The following is a 22,072-nucleotide window of genomic DNA, read 5'->3' on the forward strand; positions in this document are numbered from 1 at the left end:
TGAATTGGATCTTTAGGAAAGAATGGTTATCACTCGTCAGACATCCCCCTCCTTTTCCTCTAGTCTCAACCACACTCCTAATCACCTGTTAACAACCCAATTAATTCAGAGGAAAGCATCACTGAAATGGAGACGATAGGGCTGAAGCAAACGGAGGTATTGGGCTACCTTTTGATGTGCTCCCCCGAAACACAGACACACACATAGACGCACATTCTTCCCCTACACATTTTCCTGATAACAGCCCATATTGCTGACAGCTGTATCTTTGAAGTCACTTGTCATCTCAAAGTATTTAAATATGCATCAGGATATAATATCTCTGATCGGGAAATTCAGCAGTGGGACACAATGCTAGCCTTGGGTGTACACAGCTGTCGTGTTGCTATAGATGACTAAGGGATAGGTGAGGTTGTATGGGCCTGCATTAAACATTCCCTTCCATGAAGCTGAGATCTCATCACATTCGCCAACTCCAGATATGCAGGAGACAGAGGTGATCAATGGGGAAGTTTGGCAGGGAAACTCCCCCTCAACAATATCACGATCACGCTAACCACAGATACTGTGTCTCAAACACACACACACACACACACAAACACACACTGGACCAGGTATGTCTTATCCCTTTAAGATCCTCCAGTATCCATGTCTTCTCACACATGGCTGTACCCATCTTATGACAAGGCCTTACCACAGCTGTGTCAAAAATCCCACACAATATACCACATGTGTGTTTTAGGCCTATCTGAAATGGAAATCTGAAATGTAATCTCAAGTCCAGAATCAGAATTTTATTGCCAAGTAAGTTTCACAACAACATTAGCTTTCTGTCGCTTCCCCTTCCAGCCCAGCAGTTAAGGTTGTGGAAGGAACAGGACGGCTCCAGGGGCTTTACCACCACTGCACCCCCAGCTGGGTCCACCTATCCCTCCCCCGGTGCAGAGGAGACTGGGGAGAGAGCAGCTTGGCACCTGCGAGCCGTCATTGACTACCAGGGATGAACAGGTCTGACAGAGACTAGGCAGGGAAAACGGGCCCATTTTGGGACTCGGGCATAATTACCTTGTCTGGTATTCAAGGCAACTTGCCGGTCACATGACAGACTGCTCAAAGACGGTTATCAATTCTCTTCATTCATTCATAATTCAGAGTGCATTGCATTACTACGTCTCTCCTCCCCCCCCCCCGACACCGACCGGACATCAGTGAGAGGACAGCACAAAAGTGAATCTCTTCCAAATATCACATTACATTATTGTTCTAGTATTGAAAGCCAAGGCAAGAGGATTGACTCACAGACCAAGCTGGGAGGCTGGCCTTTATGTGGAGAACTAGTTCCTCATCAGGGGGACAACCCCATGCAATTGAAACAATAGCAAAAGAAAGCTTACCAGGGCTAGGAAACAGTTTTGAAAGGCTTTCATATTTTTCTCATCACATTTCAGAGATTGTGATAGTCTTGATATACGTATGTTTATTTTAAACCCGTAGTCTCTGGGTACAATATGGGTACTGTACAATTGTCGGTTTGCCTACTGCCTTTACAATACAATTTGATGTTTTATTGCATTTGAGTCACTCTGGATAAGAATGTTAACTAAATGACAAAAATGTCATGGTGACATTTATTAAGAATCCATTTCTATGTTTGGGATGCATTCCATCTCAGTGTTTGTGCATTTTGTTCTGCTTGATTGGGTCTGTTAAATTGTACTGAGTCCAGTAGTGTCTCCCTCTCTCTCTCTCTCTGGAATATCTTGGCAGGCGGCCTATTGGACGGTCTCCTGCGCTTGGGCTTACTACAGTTATGGCAGCTCTTTTTAAAACACTGGTTTTCACTCCCACTCTTTATGCCCTCTGGACCCGCCTCCTATGGCTTATAGCTGGTTCGGGTTTGCAGCGTTTCACTGTTCTGGTAGTTCTCTGTGTAGGGAAGGGTGTTTGGATTAGCTGCTACAAAAAAAATAATTTAGTGGAGAAAATGACTTTGATTAGGCTGAAGTGAAGGCTGGTTTAGTACAGATTAATGTTCATGACAGACACTTGGATGGGTTTAGCAGTGGAGGGGACAAACTTATGCACATGTAATGTAGTGGCATGATTACATTGTACTTGGTGGCAGTCAAATATCAAAATCTAGGTGTTTTTAGTAGTTAAAACTTTTTGACATGTAGTGCTGTAGTTAACTACTGGAACTAAATGCACAATTTTGAAAAAAATATATAATATAACAATAATAAAATATGGATAAATTAGGCAATAATCTTCTTTTTCAGCAGCACTTAGACATTTGTTCAGAGTTGCATCTGTTTCCTCAAGATATATTGTCACAAAAACAAATGCTGGCACCTAATGGTTTGAGCGAAACAATAATCCTGTGTGTTAATTTGCCCCTTTATAATACACTAAAAACTTTTGTGTTTTCTTTTTTTTTTTTTTACAATTTCTGTGTATCCTGTTCAGAATGTTAGCTTAAGGGTGTCAAAATGCAGTGGTTAAGACTAGTCAAAACCCCTAGAAAAATTTTCTGTGGACAGAAAAACATGGTGCATTTTGGACAACATGGCCCCCATTACATCTGCTTAAACCAAACACTGCATTCCATATTACTGACCCCGTATCAATGGTCACCATGGTGGTGGAGGTGGGGGAGGTTGTGGTGGTGATGGTGTGAGAAATGCTTTTCCTGCCTCAGGACCTGGTCAAAATGTTTCTATTGAAGAAACCATCTCCTTGGTTCCTGCATTTTGCTCTGTATCAGGGAATTCTAAAGGGAACTGTCAGGTCAATTGTCCGTGAGATGAAGCTCAAGTCGCCTGGGCCTTTAAGCAAGAAAATGGTTCCAAAATACACAAGCAAGTCTACATGAGAATGGCTTATAAGCAAACAAATACAATTTTGGAATGGACTAATCAATGTTCAGACCTAAAGCCAATTAAAATGTAGTGGCAGGAACTATAATTGAGTTCCTGCTCAATATCCCACTAATGTCGTTGAATGGAAGCAGCTCTGCACGGAAGAGTGGGCCAAAATGACTTTACTGAGATGTGTGTGACTGATTAAAATTTAGGAAAGGGTTTGGTTGAGGTCATTGCTGCTAAAGGTGGGACACCAAGTTATAGAGCTTAAGGGGGCAATCACTTTTCCACATGGGGCTATTGGTTTGCTTCTTTATGAGGTTTCGGATTAAGATTTGATATACGTAAAAAACGAAAACAACCTGGGGGGCAAATACTTTTTCAGAGTGAAATAGCTTCATAAACTTCAAAGTAGCTTCCCCAACAGTGGTGTTTAGAGTAGTTAATGGAAAGTCACATTAATATTTACACACACACGCACACACACGCACACACATACACACACACACAGTGGGAGCTGGTGAAGAAAAAAAGCCTTCTATTTATATAAATCCGCTACATCATTTCTGATTGATGCATTTAATACAGTTTTCATCTAGCCAATCAATGAAATGCATACATCTACAATGGAAATGAATGTGCTTATTTGATAGCCTCATCGCTATATTATCTGGAGAGTTAGGCAGGAAATTTGTCTAGTCAGTCTGGCAGTATTCAGTCTCAGAGGAAAGTAATAAACACACACATACATACATACACTCCAAAGGTCCAAACACACACAAACATATTCTCATTCTTCAGGTTGTAATGATCTTATTCAAAATGTTTGTCACTGCTTATCTGTGTTCAGCTGGTTTCATGTTTTGGTGTAGACCCGAGGAATAAAAGCATGCTGCCCCTTGAAGAGTTAACGGAGATCTGGACACAAAGCAAAAGTACATTGAGAATCTAATCAGGCCCTGACTAATTAAACACTGGGAATGGATCCTGGTATTCTTTGGAACTTGCTACCTTGTCAACATCTTAGTCTGTGACCCAGGTACCTGTTATCAACATGGGCCTAAACATAACAGGATCCGGATGAAAACATCTGTTGCGTGTCTAACCTTTGGGGACACATTCTCATTTCATTTGAACACCAGCGCACACGCGTCCATTTTCTGTCTGGGTTGTAGGTTACTAGAAAGTTAGCTGGCAATCCCAGATGAGGTGACAGGCTGAAGTGAAACAACTTGGCATCTCCTTGCGGGCCCGTTAATACCAGTAACGGACAATTGCATTATTGCGACAGAGAATTAATTTGTGTCTCTGTCAAATGACTCCCTTTCTCTCTCTGCCCCCTCCCTTCAGATTCTAAAAACAGGCCTTGTTGGAGTGTAAGACAATAAAGGATGAAAGGGATCATTTTAATTCTGTTTATTCTCTAGTTTCCCCATTTGATGGATCTGCTACGTTTACGACTGAAGCATAAGGGCACCTCCCATTAGGGAGCAACTCACAACCGAGTCTTAAAAAGCATTATTTTAACTGAATGAAGTGGCTATCAGCAAAGTCAGCGCTGGAAGGGAGGAAAACTGTGCACGAATAGCAATGTCAAATGTCCAACCTCTGACGGAGGTTTTAGGTTAATAAGATGGCTGAGTTGCGTAGAAAGAACCACTTTCGTTTGGGAAGGACTATGCTGTGTTACGTTTGTCTCAGCATAGCCTCTAACATGCCTGGACTCTTGGAGTAGTAAAGAGAACAATTACATTGATAAGGTCCTCCCAGATCACATCCTTTCTTTTACTTGGGAATACAGCAAAGGTCTCTCACTAGACTGCAGACATACTGTCAATATGCATTTAATGCACACATACACAAACTGCGACAGACTGTCCTGTTCTTCAATATTGTTGGGATATTAACTCAGTGACCTCATTAGGTACACCCATATTGTGCCGGACTGAATTCATCAGGGAGTGGCCCTATCAGGGGTCAGACACATTCCAATCCAAACTGATCTTACATGAAATTATGATATACCTCTTGTACATAAGTAAGTGGACACTTTTCCATGTCACTCCAAAATGATCTCTGATGCATCCTGTGATCATCCAAGAGATGTTTCTAGAACTTCATTGGATTCCACCTGTGGCAAATTTAATTGATTGGACAAAATGTAGAAAGGGACATGCCTGTCTATACAAGCTCCCCCACGTCAGAGCAAAAGCTAAGCCATGAAGAAATCTCTGCCGACCTTTGAGATGGAATTATGTCAAGGCCAGTGGTGTTGTTAGGCCTGGGTTTCTGGGGCTTCACTCCTGTGTCTTTGTGGAATAGCCCTCTTCTTTTGATCAAATTCAAAAAAATCAAGACAATGTCTGCTTGTTATGCAAGTTGACATTATTGCCCCTGGAATAGTGTTTTCATAGTACTCACTTTATAAATATAATATTTAAGAGTTGTATCTTGCTCCTTGGTTTGGAATTACCCTGAGTGTCTTGTAATCCAACAAAATAACACACTAAACAACCAGGCAAAAAAGCCTTTGTCGGGAAGGTAACTGAGAGACAGGTCAGGACTGAGGGAAGGATGAACAGAGCAAAATACAGAAGAGTCCTTGAAGAAAACATGATCCAGAGCGCACATGACCTCAGCCTTGGGGATGGTACAGTTTTCAGCACAACAACAACGCTGGAGTGGCTATGGGACAAGTCTGTGACTGTCCTCAAATGGACCAGCCAGTCTGGACTTGAACACCATTGAACATTTGTGTGGAGACCTGTTTATCCTGTTCTCCAATGCTCAATCTGACAGAGCTGGAGAGGATCTACAAGGAAGAATGGAAGAGACTGCCAAAATGGAGGTGGGCAAAGCTGCTGGAAACATAAACCATGAACACTCAAAGCTGTGATGGCGTTTCTAGAAATTACTGAATGAAAGGCCTGAATACTTATGTACAGGAGATATGTCAGTTTTTTATTTTCAAATACATTGGCACAAACGTCTGAAAACATGTTTTCCTATTGTCATTATGTGTAGATAATAAATTATAAATGAAGTACATTACACAACAGAATGTGAAGAAAGTGAAGGGTTTGACTACTTTCCGAAGCCTCTGTAAATAAAATGGAGCAGGAGCTTCAAAGGTGGAATGAACAGATAGCAGCGCAGAAAATATGTAGTCAAAGATGAAAGCAGTGATGAAAGTTGGAGAGTATTTTGCAATCGTTACAAACATTGGTGGCATGGGACTGAAAATAATTACTGGTGAAGGTAAATGCTGACTTTAGGGGTGAGTAGTTTGCCGTGTCTACCGGAATTGGATTTCTATTGGATTGACAGATATTGAGGCGCGAGCAGCATTAGTAGCAAACTCGCAAATGTTGTTAATTTTTGCAAGGGTTTATTTGGCAGCGTGGGTGAAGGACATTTTACTGTGAAACAGGAAGCCAGTTCTGGATAACATTTTAGACCGGGGGGTTGATATGGGCCTGGAACCAGAGTGAACAATCCAATCAAATACAATGGTGCTGGCATATTCTAACTCATATACATTTAAGGTGAGAATATTCATGCGGTAGGCAGATAGGGGGTTGGTTCTGAGTGAAAAGCATACATTTTGTCTGACTGGAATTGAGAAGTACATAGTACACTGTTGGATGTTTAGGAAGACCCACTTCGCCGTATGTTGAGGCTGAATAGAAGGGTGGTCAAAGGACAGTTCAATGTGGGGCCACATGTACACACGTTTATGTCGTCTGCATAATGGTAGATATGGAAGTAACTGGCAGCAAAGGCAACATTACACATAGAATATGGTTTACCCGGGAATGCAACCCTGAGCAACTCTTCTGAAACAGCCAGTGGTTTAGAGAGCAGACCCTCAGAATTTACACACCTAATTCTTGAGAAACTAAGGTTGCCTCAATGTGTTGATTACGATTTAATGATGGTTTGAGTCAAAGGCTTCAGCTAGATCACTAAAACCAAATATACATCTCCGGAAACATTTAAGAGACCACTGCACCTTTTTCTTTCCTTTCCAAAAAAGTTGAAAAGGAAAGTTTTGAGTGTGCAACAGAAACGTTCAATTTGCAGTGGTCTCTTAATTTTAACCCTTCAGTTCCTCACTCAAAACCTTCCTTCTCTACATTTTTGGAAAGGAAATAAAAAGTTGCAGTGGTCTCTTTCTTTCCGGAGCTGTATATTACTACTTGCTGTAGCAGATATTACATAATTTAGGATACTTAGTGTTACTGAGTACACCCTTGTCCAACTCCTAAATCCTGGCTGCATCACCGAGACGTCTTGGTTGGTCTGACAATGGTGGGTTGACTGTTTGTTTACCAGACGTTCAGAATTGTTACATATATAGAGCAGGAATGTCACTGGCCCATAACTGTTTGGTCTTAGCTTGTCCCACCTTTTACACAGGACAAGGTCAGCTGCAGTCTGCAAATCTTGGGGGATGTCAGAACTCTGTAGTGGGAGTTTTGACAGACAGACAGTAGGGGCTGTGATTACAGAGGCAGAAAGCTTCTGAAGGAAGCCAAAGATTCCAGAGCATAGCTAATTTGTAAAGTTTCAAATTTTGCAGCTCCTTCCGCACTACATCCACCTGAACTGGATGAGAGGAGAAACATGGGGAGCTTTGAGGGAAAATGAGCAGCAGTGCAGGCAGCATGGTGGACTGTCTGTCTTTCCTTTCCTAATTGACTGAGCACACTAGCTCTTAGTTTCCCTAAAGAGTAGCCAGGGCTGCTTTTGAAGTCTGTTGCCGTATGCCAGAGTTTGCGCTGGATCAGCTCAGCTAATTCAATGGCTGTAGCACCTCTGTAGCAAACAACTGGGAATTGTAAGAGGAGGGTGTTTGACTGAGGTACTGTTTACACCCACACGGAAGTATTATACAGCTCTGGAAAAAATTAAGAGACCACTGCACCTTTTTGATGTGTTGATGTATAAGTTTTGCATGAGTTTTGCGTGTGGGCAGACAGACAATAGTACAATGATTAGAAAGGTTTCGGCAGAACATTGTTGAGGTGCACTTGGTAGGCCTAGTGAAAAAATAACTATAAGCACTCTTATAGTGAAAATAATATTTGTAGTCAATAAGGTTGTATAGTCATGTGAAAACGTAATCCACAGTGAATAGTAATCTTTCAGTGTCATTTGTTAAATTGGCGTACCTTTATCTGTCAGTAACAGATAAAGGTACGCCAATTCTTGAAGTGAAGAGTTCACATCCATATGTCCAAATATGTAAGAAAACAAAAGACAACTTTTCAGGGGGCGTACTTTTTGCCATGATATGGTGGGTTACAGTACATTTTACAGTGCATTTTCGCTCAGCTGCCCGAAGCCCACTCCTGTAAGCATGCTGCATTCTGTAAGACAGAACAGGTCTACAGGAGGGCTCTACAGGGCCTGCTACATTAACAGACTCACCTTTTGTGAGATATTACAAGTCCCATAAAGACTAGGATGAATAAAATGGGTAAACCTACTAGCTTGCTGAAGTATGGTAATGTATGGTAATGTATGGTAATGTTCTCAAGCCTACGGGCAGGAAATGGGTCAAGCTCATTGGCTTCCTTGTAAGAGCAGGGTTGAAAAGGTTATGTCTAAAGAGTAGAAGAGGCGAAAGAAACAGGTGGAAAGAAATTAATCAATGACAGAGCACGAGCACGTCAATGGAGTCAATGGAGTCGTGGTTATGAAAGGCAGCACGGGCTTGGATTAACGGGCTTGGATTAACCTAACTTTGTGGACAGGACATCAACAGTTCCAAATGCAGTTGGAGACCAGGAACAACACATGCGTTGTTCTAACATGGAACACAAGATTATTTGTGTTACGGCCACACAAAGAGAAAACACCCAGTGCTGTTGACAAAGATGCAAATGTGCACAATTAGATTATTCTGAAAATAACCTTATGCACAGTGAAATTGGTGTGGTGCCTTCCTCTCTTTCCTTCCTTGAACAACTCGGCAGAACCACTTGGTAAAACAGTCTTTGTTTCTGTTCCAGTTTTTGTTTTGGGAGACCATCCTGCCACTGGGAGACAATACTGCCACTAGAAACACTTTGTTTCCAAAGTATGTATGCTGACGCCCAGAATGCTGTTCAGTGCCTAGCAGACCCTGCTGGCACTGAACAACAAACCTGAGGGGGCACAGATTATATCTGGTTGTCTTAGAAAAGTGTAAAAATCTATTTCAATATCCTGACCTGTGCCTGCTTTGATACCCCGCGACATTCTGCCTGCCCTTCTTTCCAAAAAAGTTGAAAAGGCATGTTTTGAGTGAGGAACAGAAGCCTTCAATTTGCAGTGGTCGCTTAATTTTAACCATCACTCAAATCCTTCCTTTTCGACTTTTTTGGAAAGGAAAGAAAAAGGTGTATTTGTATATTGTAGGATTCTAAAAATGTATGTGCTGCGCTCTGCGCTTGGATCGAGACATCCAGCCATCCTTCTCTGTGTTACACAGAAACGCAACATAAAAAGTACATAATTCACAAAATAGACACAAAAAAAGATAGATCATATAACTCTGATATAAAAAGGGTAAATATATATTTTGCAGAGTGTGATAAGTGTAGCCCAGTTAAAAGGACAAATACTGTATTAATAAAATAGACAGACCAACCGAGATCTCGAGACGGTTATGAAATTGAAGTCTATGCTGCGGTGTACTAACAGGATTTAAAATGGGAGAAAATACAATATACAGGGAGTGACATCAGTATCCCTGATAAAAAGATCTAGACAGCATAAATAAACAGACAGACAGACAGACAGACGGTTGTGAAATTCAATGAAAGTCAATGCCGCAGTGGACTGGCGGGAGTGATTGGAGCATTTACACAGGGATTGAGTAGACTTCAACCGCCACAATACCCTCCTTTGTGCTGGGCTGATTGCCGAAGAGTGTCAACTGAAGGCCCCAGCCACCCGACGTTTTTAAAACGTCCTCCGGGACATGGCTGAAAAGGACCTGGAGTATGTTTTAATCAACAGAAGCTTCTCCGCGGGAACCTAGCCTAGCGCTACGTATGTAATTGCTCATTATTTTAAATAATGAATTATTTAAAATAGGAGCTGTGGCAATAGTTGCTGCAAAATTGAATAAAAATAATAAACACTTAATTTCCTTCTGATATCCTTCAAAGTAATGTCTCAGTCACAGAGCATGCAGAGTAATCAACATTTTTCAAAATGCAGTGGAAGACGGGTTAAAATGGACATTAATTCAAAACAATGCATGTCTTTTCCATTCATTACTTGATCTTCTGATGTTTTCATGAACTTCCTAATACCATTCTGATGCATGAGAGTAACTACAAACCATAGACGTAAATCCATCAGATTTAATTTAGTTTACCTGGTGTAACATATTTATGTGTGTTTAGTAACACATTATGATCACGTTGACTTTCCAATGGGGTCACGTTGACTTGTCTGTAATATTGGCAGGGTCCCCCTTAATTCTAAACCCCTGACTAAATCAGAGGACTCGGAGGTCTGTAGACCTGGCTGAATATTTAATCTCCTGTGATTGTACGTGTGTTTTTGTCCGCCAGGTGGCAATGTGTAACTTGAGAGCTGAGACCACGAGTTTCAAACGGCTGCCGCAGTAGACTGATAGGGAAATATATAACCCCTGCCACCCACAATTATTTTTTTTAGATTACATGTAGTAATTATACAATTTCTGATGAAGGAAACGTATAAAACCTGACAAATATAGCCTATCAAATACATGCCACCTAAAAAAGGACTATAGGCCCACATCAGTTACAGGTCTATGTTCACAGTTAAATTAATATTTGTAAATACTGTACCTTGGCTCCCAAACTACTCCTCTCTCTCTCTGTCACTCGCTCTCTCTCTCACACACTCACTCGCGCACACATAAAACACAGAGACACGCGCGCCTCCCTCTTTTATCCTAGACAACCCACAAGACGCAGGATGGAATATTAGCATTTTTTTTTATCCTCAGTCTCTTATACTAGCTTTCGGAGTGGGCATGTCTGTTGTGGAGACTGTAGCCTATTCAAACCGCACTCGTCTATTTCGTATGCATATTGGGTGGAGAGCAAGCGTACCATCATTTGCTTATGGCACACCAGTACATTAACTACTTTTCTTTAGAGATTGTAAATGGTGATAGTAGGTTACAAGCATTCTTAAAGCGTTCCCTCTTTGGATAGAATACCCATCCTTGCGCAGCGCGTTATCAGCCATGGAGCCCTTTACGCACTGCAGATAACAAGTATTTGTGAAACAAAGAAAACATGAACAAAGGGATGGATCAACGCTTCAAGTGACATATATAGATTATTTTTTACTTCAAAGGAACTCTGTATAGTTATGGCCGCACTACGGAGGAAATTTGGAGAAGACTATCAGGTAGTTAATACAAACCGTGACACAGCCACCTTTTCTGCGCCTGTCAAAAAGAAACGCCAGCGGTTCGTTGAAAAGAACGGTCGATGCAACGTGCAGCACGGGAACTTAGGCGGGGAAACCAGTCGGTACATATCCGACCTTTTCACCACCTTAGTGGATCTCAAGTGGCGATGGAACTTGCTTATTTTCGTTTTGACCTACACAGTAGCATGGCTGGTCATGGCTTCTATGTGGTGGATCATAGCCTACATCAGAGGGGACATCAACCATGGCCGCGACTCTTCTTACACTCCGTGCGTGGCCAACGTTTACAACTTCCCTTCCGCTTTTCTATTCTTCATAGAGACGGAGGCCACCATCGGTTACGGCTACCGCTACATCACGGAGAAGTGTCCTGAGGGCATCATCCTCTTCTTGTTCCAGTCGCTGCTGGGGTCCATCGTGGACGCCTTTCTGATCGGCTGCATGTTCATTAAAATGTCCCAGCCCAAGAAGCGCGCCGAGACACTCATGTTTAGCCAAGACGCCGTGATCTCGCAGCGCGACGGCAAGCTGTGCCTCATGTTCCGCGTGGGCAACCTGCGTAATAGCCATATGGTGTCAGCGCAGATCAGGTGCAAACTCATAAAGGTAAGGCAGACCAGCGCCAGCTGAACTCTTTGCCACTGGGATCTAACCATTATATCATCTAGCCATAATTGTCTGCAAAAAGCCTCATGTTTGGGAGAAGTAAAATGCACATGCACGAAATGCCAATATCTTACGCGCTAATTTGCGTAACTGGTTGTCGTGTATTGTGTTCATACACATTATTTCATTGGGATATAGGTGAAGTCCTGCTTCAAGTCCTGCTCCTATAATGAATGTGTGGGTGGCAAACCTAAGATTGGGATGTTGACTGACTGAGCTTAAGGGATATACAGCATGTACAATAGAAACACTGCAATTGCATGGCATGGCGGGTTTCACCTATAGGTCAAATCCTCACTTAGATGTTTCCAAGCCTAACTTTACGCAGGTCTTAGTCCACCACCTTGTGCCTTGTTTTTAACAAAAAAGGCTTGACATGTATTGTGTCACCATATTCGGTGCCTGGTGAGGAAGAGAGTGAGAGAGACGGTTGAATGGATGCTGAGTGGGTTGTCAGGGTGGAGAAACAGAGATGGAGATGTTCCCGGAAAAGGGGAGAGAGGCTCTGGGTGGAGCAGCCCCAGTGTGACCGACATCAGTCACCCTTCAGCCAGTGACATTTAGAGGAGCAGGTGGTTTAATTGCAGGACACGGTGGTTTAATTGACAGACAGTAGGGCTCTCAGGTTCGGCTTTTGACAGTAAAACCTCCAGCCAGGAAACACAGAGAATCAAATCATCATTCGTCACAAAGCAGTATACGCATGCACGCACACCGATCAAGCATGATGTCAGGCTAGAAGTGGAGAAAATATCATTAATCGGGGCAAAGGAGAGCCTGTTAATGCATCTTGTCTTCACATGTATGTAGTTATGTCTGATTTGTGTTGTAGCGTTTTAAAAGGACTCCACAGAAGTAGTATACCAGAATAAACTAAAATCAGAAAAGGACTGGGTTTCTAGGGATACACACAAACACATAAATAAAAAAACACATACACAAATACAAACACACACAAACAAGAACAGCAAGATTATTTGAGCTTGTTTATGGCTGTGTTCCCTTGTGTGAACACATCAGCACATCACATTGAGCATGGTTCAACATAATAAGTATATATACAGCCAGAGAGTATGGGAGAACAACAGAAAAACAGACAGAGAGGTAGAAATGGATAGACAGAGAGATGAAGAGAGAGGGAGAGAGAAGGAAAGAGAGTTGAGAGAGCTGGAGATAGGACAACAGAGAGAGGCAGGGTGAACCCCGCCACATCACTTTCACAGCTTGGCACTCCCGAAGAGGCAGTCCCCTTGGTGCACAGGCTGAACTGCTACATTTGACGTTTATAGTAAAATGTAGCACATTACCTTTTTAAAAGAGAATAGCCCACATTTTGACAATGGTCCCTGTAGATACAGCTGTTCTTTGGGTGCTGATCAATCTATAGTTTATTTTGTGACGTCAGAGCACCAGTCCACAGTAATCACAGCTCAGCCTTATTTTTGAAACATTGACTTAACGTTGCCAGGCTGAACCTCAACCTCTCAGCCTCCAGGGCACAACATTCACCGAAGCAGCTGGAATGCAGCACACCTACCGGCTGGTCATCAACCAGAGGAATATTGTGTTGATTGATTTAGCCTGTGCAATAATTGAATAGGGCTCAAGCACAGACCCAGAACCTTGGCAGTGTATTGCTTCTCTATGGCAGAGTTAGTGTGAGCAGGTTATGAGAGTCCCGCCCACACAGAGAGCAGATTAGGAGAGTCCCCCACGCAGAGAACAGGTTAAGAGATTCCCCCACACAGAGAGCAGATTAGTAGTCCCCCACACAGAGAGCAGGTAATGAGAGGCCCCCATACAGAGAGCAGGTTAGGAGAGGCCCCCACACAGAGAGCAGGTTAGGAGAGTCCCCCACACAGAGAGCAGGTTAGGAGAGGCCCCCATACAGAGAGCAGGTTAGGAGAGTCACCCACACAGAGAGCAGGTTAGGTGAGTACCCCACTCACCTTCTCTCTGACCAAAACGACTAACATGTATGAATGCCACCCCCTCTCTTCTCCTGCTATCTCAGTCTCTGAAGTGGATCATCCATGTAGCCCACACTCTTCAGTATTGTAGCCCACACTCTTCAGTATTGTAGCCCACTCTCTTCAGTACTGTAGCCCACACTCTTCAGTATTGTTGCCCAAAGTCTTCGGTATTGTAGCCCACACTCTTCGGTGTTGTAGCCCACACTCTTTTGTATTGTCGCCCACACTCTTTGGTGTTGAAGCCCACACTCTTTGGTGTTGAAGCCCACACTCTTTGGTGCAGTAGCCCACACTTTTCGGTGTTGTTGCACACACTCATCCGTATTGTTGCCCACAAAACTTCCAAGCACCCCCAAACATTTTCAATGTTGGTCAGAACATTTACAAATGATCCTTACTATTTTGGAAAAACGTGTATGCGTGAAATAATGATAAAACTAATGATAAGCTGTTTTACATGAATTTAAGTTGATAAGTTACAATTAATTGTAGTCAGGAAATGTCCGCAGAGGTATAATGCAATTTTTTAAGTGAACTATTACAAGATCCTTTATTGCAGTACTAATAGAGGCAGGATGGGGGCACTGTTGACTTGTCCCTATCCGTTTCCAGTACTCCCATCCCCAAACAGCCACCCACAATATGCTGCAGGTTTTAAATGTATACTATCTTCACCTCCCTATAAATATTACCATACGTTCATCATAGCATATCATAATGCCATGACCTGTCTTATTATGAAAACTGCTAGAACTTCTAACACCAATTGGGAAAATACAGCCCAGCATGGATTTGAGACAAGACAAGTTCTGATGAACTCCTGTGTTCATTCTTCTGTAAGGTCCCATCACTGGCAGACAAGCTGTCAACACTACTCTGTGCACAGTGTGTGAACACAGGTGTGTGTCTGTGTGTGTCTTTGTGTGTATGTCTGTGTGTGAGACAGCTGCTCATGCAGGGGTTTGTAACAGACATGAGAGAAGGGATAGGTGGTGTTGACATGACTCCTGTTTGGGTTTATGTGACGGTGTAGCTGGGTCAGTCCACTCCCTGGGCCCATGTCTGTAATTTTTTGTCAATGTCTCATTTCAGTCAGGACCGCAACGCTTCATAGCAACCCACCAACCGTTGCACAACCTACCACCGGACCCCCAGCAGCCGGGCCAATTCCGCCAGCAGCAGCCGTGAATTTGTACGATTTCCGCTGGATGATTGGGCTGGCTCTGTGACTCTGGCAGAGCCGTGATTGTCTGCTCTTTGTTAAATTAGGTCCTGATTGCTGGCAGCCTGGTTGCTTGATTATTGTTCAGGGCGCAAATGTTGTTCAACATACCCTTGTGCAACGCAACACTGCTAAAGTGGCGTGGCTGATTACTGTAGGTCAGCGGAGTGCAGTGCCACCTCACTGGGCATGGACACGACCAATCAGTGCCACTGTCACACCGTCGTCCGACAGCCTCCAAGCCCGGAGATGGTACTGGCAGCAAGGCCTGATAAACCCAGAGAGAACCCTGGCAGACCCCCGACAGAACCCTGGCAGACCCCCTTCAGAACCCTAGCAGACCCTGACAGACCCTGTCAGTTCCCCGGCAGACGCCTGACAGACCCCCTGCAGAACCCTGGCAGAACCCTGACAGACCCCCTGCAGAACTCTGACAGAACCCCTGCAGAACCCTGACAGACCCCCTGCAGAACCCCGGCTGACCCCAACAGTTCCCCGGCAGACCCCAGCCAAATCCCCGGCAGAACCCCTGCAGAGCTCTGATAGACCCCCAGCAAACCCCCGCAGAACGCTGACAGACCCCGGCAGAACCCTAGAATCCTGCCGGAACACTTTACGCTCCCATATCGACATACACCAGAGACACAGCTAAAGACCAGGGAACTAAAGAAACAGAAATAATAAAAATGCACAGAGTGAAAGGGGTTGATGAAGGCAACAAAAGAGAGAGAATAAATCAATGGCTGATGTCTATACCAAGTAAGAGGTTAGGTTTTATTCAAAATATTTCTCTTCAGTTCTTCTCAGGGTTGCGCTTCATTGACAGCAGTAGTTGAGGGGGGAGGGGTGGTACCAGCACTGAGATAGATTTCCATTCCTCCTTTCTAATGAGAGAAGATATGCAGTTATTAATGTGGGCTTTGGAAGCTGCAGAGGGCTTAAGGTTGGCCTTGAAGACATTGATCCTCAGAGACGTCTGATGTGCTAAATACTTTCTATTTGTGTGCCTCTTCATGGTTTCTGGACACACACACACACACACACACACACCATCACATCCCCATTCCGAGGCAGTGTTGACACTTACGCCTTACCACTCATCACACATTATAATCTGAGGTAGTAAAGGGAGCCATGAGGTGTGAAGGGTGGGAGGCAGAATGAAGTGTGTGGGGCAGAGCAAAGTGTGTGGGGCAGAAGGAAATGTGTGGGGCAGAATGAAATGTGTGGGGCAGAGCGAAGTGTGTGGGGCAGAAGGAAATGTGTGGGGCAGAGCGAAGTGTGTGGGGCAGGATGAAGTGTGTGGGGCAGACTAAGTGTGTGGGGCAGAATGAAATGTGTGGGGCGGAGCAAAGTGTGTGGGGCAGAAGGAAATGTGTGGGGCAGAGCGAAGTATGTGGGGCAGAATGAAGTGTGTGGGGCAGACTAAGTGTGTGGGGCAGAATGAAATGTGTGGGGCAGAGCGAAGTGTGTGGGGCAGAAGGAAATGTGTGGGGCAGAATGAAATGTGTGGGGCAGAGCGAAGTGTGTGGGGCAGAATGAAGTGTGTGGGGCAGACTAAGTGTGTGGGGCAGAATGAAATGTGTGGGGCAGAGCGAAGTGTGTGGGGCAGAATGAAATGTGTGGGTCAGAGTGAAGTGTGTGGGGCAGAGCGAAGTGTGTGGGGCAGAGTGAAGTGTGTGGGGCAGAATGAAATGTGTGGGGCAGAATGAAGTGTGTGGGGCAGACTAAGTGTGTGGAGCAGAAGGAAATGTGTGGGGCAGAATGAAGTGTGTGGGGCAAGAATGTGTATTACCTGTTATTTCACAACCAGCTGACAGAAGTCATGTGACCCATCGTGGTATTGAAGTGGAATGTGAAACATGGATGGATACGGTCGTGTTTGCATAGACACTTGGAGACATGAATAAACTCTTAGCTATAAACATGAATCTCTCCCTCAGGGCAAAAGTGTGGGTTTATGCAGGTTCATGGCTCTGTGAGAGTCTCCTCACAGAGCCATGTTGGATAAGACTCCTCATGGAATAACTAGGGGATGGCGAGCAGCAAGGTCACCTGTTGTTTGACTTTGACCGTGGTCACTGGGATCCTTCTCAACTACTCTTTTTCGACCCACGATTCAAGACAAGAGACAGAGTGGATAGTATTTCTTTGCAAATTAAAACTGTGATTTCCGTCGTCCTTGTGTCTCCTGCCGCGCAAAGTGTTTCCAGCCAACCTCTTGAGTGTCCACAGCAGCCTGTCACCCCAGGGCCACTCCAGTCACCTACTGGACACGTCCCCCCTCGCCTGCTTGCCGCTCTGCCTTCTGTCTGACTAATGAGGGCTTTGGAGAGCCCTCAGTATGGAGCTTGCAGATGACTCGGATGACTGGACATCTTTAGGCCGTATCAATTTCATTTAGTGTCCGTCCACAGCCATAAGCATCAATCAGAGAAAGAATCAGAAGACCTGGCTCCTCAAAGCAACATGCTGGATCAGAACTACAGGACTAAAGGGCTTTTTCTTAGGTTGGGTGGTTGATTAGAGCGATTAGAGTAGTTTCTGGAAAAACACACGTATGTACACATTGCATGGATCCAGAATCAAACTGGCAGCTTGGTGTGTAATTCTTCTTAAAAAAAATGCTGAATCAAAATGGCCTGTCTGTGTGGCTCAGTCAGTAGGAAGGTTAGCGGGTTTCCTTGGCAAGCAAGCAAGTTTATTTATATAGCACAATTATATATAGCACATACATCGAAGCAATTCAATGTGTTTTACAAAGAAAAATATATGAAAGTACAATAACATAAAAACAAATACTCAAATGAAAACATCAAAGCAAATGAATACATCATAATAATAAAAAATACAATAAGAAAACATATAAAGATTAAAAGTGGGAAGCTATAAGGCTAACGATTAAAAGTGGGAAGCTGTAAGGCTAACGATTAAAAGTGGGAAGCTGTAAGGCTAAACAGTGTGGTTAAGTCTAAGTGCTCAGTCATAGGCACGTGAGAAGAGAAGTGTTTTTAAACCTAGATTTAAAAATGTATACGGTTGGGGCACGTCTAAGATCTTCTGGTAGTTTATTTCAGTTTTGTACAGCATAAGTGCTAAGCTTCTCCATGTTTAATTTGGACTCTGGGCTCTACTAGCTGACCTGTGTTCATTGATCTAAGAGCCCTGCTCAGTTTATATTCTGCAAACATCTCAGAAATGTATTTGTGTCCTAAACCATTCAGAGATTTATAAACTAAAAGCACCACTTTGACATCTATTCTTTAACTGACTGGAAGCCAATGCAAAGATTTAAGAACCGGAGTGATGTGCTCTGTTCATTTGGTCCTGGTTAACATTCTAGCAGCAGCATTATGAATGAGCTGCAGCTGTTTTACAGTCTTTTTCGGGAGTCCAGTTAAGAGGCCATTACAGTAGTCAACCCTACTAGAGATAAAAGCATGGATGAGCTTTTGTCTTTTTGGGACACCAAGCCTTTGATTCTGGCTATATTTTTTAGATGATAGAATGCTGTTTTGGTGACCGCTTTGATATGACTGTTAAATGTGAGGTCTTTGTCAATCAAAACACCAAGAGTATGCACTTGATCCCTGGTATAAAGGGCCCGAGAATCCAGCTCTTTACTAATACTTGTTCTTTTATTTTTGTTGCCAAACACAATAATCTCAGTTTTATCTTGGTTTAATTGTAGACAATTTTGGTTCATCCAGGTATTTATGTGCTCTATACAGTAACAAAGAGAGTCTATTGAGCTGTTGTCATATGGTTCGAGAGTCATATATATTTGAGTATCATCAGCATAGCTGTGGTAGTTAATGTTGTTGTTTTGTAGAATTTGGCCCAGAGGTAGCATATAGAGATTGAACAGAAGCGGTCTGATAACTGATCCCTGTGGAACTCCGCATGTCATAGCCACCCTATCAGATTCATGATTACCTATGGTGACAAAGTAACTCCGGCCATCTAGATAAGATCTGAACCAATCAAGTCCTACCCAATTTTCCAGCCTATCTATAAGTGTTCAATGATCTACAGTATCAAATGCTGCACTGAGATCTAATAGAACCAGAACTGTTATTTTATCAGAATCAGTATTCAGGCATATATCATTTGAAACTTTAATCAGGGCCATTTCAGTATTGTGGTGAGGTTGGAAACCTGACTGAAATTTGTCTAAGAGACTGCTTGAGGTCACGAAATCTTGGATATAAAAGGGAGATTTGATACAAGTTTTCCTCCACTTACGTTTCGATTTCCTACATTCTCTTTTCAGGGCGGTTACCATCATGGTGGTTCTCCATGGTGTTTTCTGTTTGCTCATAGTTTTCTTTACCTTTACCGGTGCAACACGATCCATGACATACATTTTTTTAGCATTAAAATTATCCAGGAGTACATCAATTGACTCAGCACTTATTGTTGGAGAGATAGCTATGGCTTCAATAAACTGAGCATTGGTACTCTCATAATGTACCTTTTCTTAACAGAAACAGAGTTTACTGGAACATTTGGGGTGATAAGTGAATATAAAAAAAACACAGAAATGACCAGATACACGGCCAAGTCTTTCACCATGACAGAGGACATATCGAGACCTTTAGAGATAACCAGATCTAGAATGTGGCCTTGCGTGTGTGTACGCTCTTTCACACGTTGAGTGTGATCAAAAGTGTCAAGTATTGCAAAAATGTTTTGGCATTTTTGTCTGTACTATTATCTATGTGGATGTTAAAATCCCCTGTAATAATAATCTAGTTATAATTAACTGATATAACAGAGAGTAGTTCAGCAAAATCATCAATAACATTTGCAGAATATCGTGGAGGTCTGTAAATGGTTAAAAACTAAATTTTGAACAGAGAAAGAGGTTCTGAGAGAACGCTCCAACAACTGAATCTCTGATTCTTCAGCTTTGTGGAGAGAGCTGAGTGCCAAAGACACAGGGACGTCTATAAGAAGCTTTGCGTGTCGCCTTTTTGCGATACAGTCATCCGTCTATTTAATCTCAACCGACACAGACGGCAAGTAAAAAGCAGTAGAGCCCAGAGCCAGTCTGAGCTCTAACCCACTGAGAAGTGAACAATGGCTGATGTGTGTATGGTATTTACTGGACCGACCACCCCATGTCGGTAGACATGAAGGACGGCCCCCTGAGTTTATTATAACAACAACCCGGCTCTACGTGTATGCTCATTGGGATTTGGTGTGTGTGTCGTGGTATACCACTGGCATCCCAGAGGATGTTCACTGACGTGTGACCACACACGGAAGTATGATATATTGACATATATTTCGAAAACATATATTTTAAATATGAGCCTATATATGTTTTTAAACATATACTAATATATGTATTATATGTTTTACCAATGTATGGCCATATATTTCATACATATATTAACATATTCGAATTTGGCCATTTTCAAATAGGTTTTAATATGTCTTAAATACACGACAAAATTATAGTTGGTAATATGCATTTAGCATTTACATCTATCTAACATATTTCCGTATTTGTACTGTTTCCTGTCATGTGTTTATTATGTTATCTAGTCGTTTCTTTGAAGTACTTTTACAGAGAGGAATGGCATTCATGATACTGTGTTAAAATGTATGCATATTGTTTTCGTAAAGAGTCTCTTTTGAAATGTAAACTTGGAGTACAAATGTGTTCATTATATTAAAAGTGAAAAAGGTGTTATATGCTGCTTGACAGTGACTAAAGTCAAAACTTTGGTTTATTTACTAAACATTTATCATTATATTGTGACACACTGGCAGTTATATGATACTGTGAATAAAGGTCCTTATTAAATTAAGATGACTGACTCTAACCAGTTGTTTCTTTACTTGCTTTTTGCAATGTATTTATTGGAAATTATGGTAAATACGTACTGTAAAATTTACAAATCGTCTCTTGTTCATAAAAGATAATAATTGTCTTTTTCACAATAATTAATGTAATGCAATATGGCCTAGACTGGTGGTTATGTTGGTTTGCTCCCCATTTGGCCAACGATAATTAGTTAAACTCACTATAACAAGGAGATTCTCTGGAAAATAATGTCTTGAAGGAAAATTCCATGATGTGTTGATGAGAAGTGCTTTAAGTACTGCATATTCATATATTTCATTATTTTAACACATACTTTTCAACAATAGAATATATGCATTGTATTATAATATTGTGAGACGTTATACAAGTTATATTGTTCATGAACATTTTCAGGGCACATATGTAAATGTTTGTTGAGAAATCCTCTACCCATATGTGCATATATGTTTTGCATTAGTTTTCCGTGTGGAGTAGGGACTGACCAGGCTTTATACACGTGGGTAGCAGTCTTCTGATTGGACGGGACAGTAAGCGATTGAAACTTCTTCTGACAGTGTGACACCTGACAGAGTCCCTCGTGGTTACTGATGATGAGGTGAGCGAGGGAGATCCGATTGGAGGATGTTTGTGGGCTCTATGGTGTGTTTTCCGTAAGTACAGGAAGTGCTCTTGAGTTTCATGTACAGTAGCAGGTAGGAGGCAGGATGAGAGGATCCTAAAACAGATACAGTATTGAGTGGAGGGGTGGGACTGTGTGTGTGTGTATGTGTGTGTGTTAGGTAGAGTTAGAGGTGTGTGTAGGTGGTGAGGCTGACACATTGTCCCAATTATCAAGAAGGTTGCGATAAAAAACCCTGAGACGAGGCAATAGCAGAGAGAAAACCGTTGTAGAAGTATTTTCTCTTGACACCTCTTGCACAGAAATAGAGAACATCCTCCAATGTGAATAACAACACTTCGGAAACACGGAGACACATTGGCAGTTTGGATTTCAGCATGTCCATTGTGGAGGACCAGTCGGAGCAAGCCAGTAGCCACCATAGAAAGGAATAAAAAGCACCATAACAGGGACAAACAATCCTGACTG

The 22,072-nt window shown here is 42.7% G+C and overlaps 1 protein-coding gene across 1 annotated transcript in view; it reads left to right on the top strand.

The window, feature by feature from the left end:
- The first annotated feature begins 10,815 nt into the window (after window positions 1-10,815).
- The window catches only part of kcnj19a (potassium inwardly rectifying channel subfamily J member 19a), a 30,204-nt gene continuing 18,947 nt past the window's right edge, over window positions 10,816-22,072 (top strand). The window contains exon 1 of the mRNA XM_010874731.3: window positions 10,816-11,894. Within this exon, the coding sequence (XP_010873033.1) occupies window positions 11,226-11,894 (669 nt within the window). The 5' untranslated portion in view covers window positions 10,816-11,225. The remainder of the gene's footprint in view (window positions 11,895-22,072) is intronic.

The sequence above is a fragment of the Esox lucius genome, chromosome 11 (genome assembly GCF_011004845.1).
Source record: "Esox lucius isolate fEsoLuc1 chromosome 11, fEsoLuc1.pri, whole genome shotgun sequence".
Lineage (NCBI taxonomy): Eukaryota > Metazoa > Chordata > Actinopteri > Esociformes > Esocidae > Esox > Esox lucius.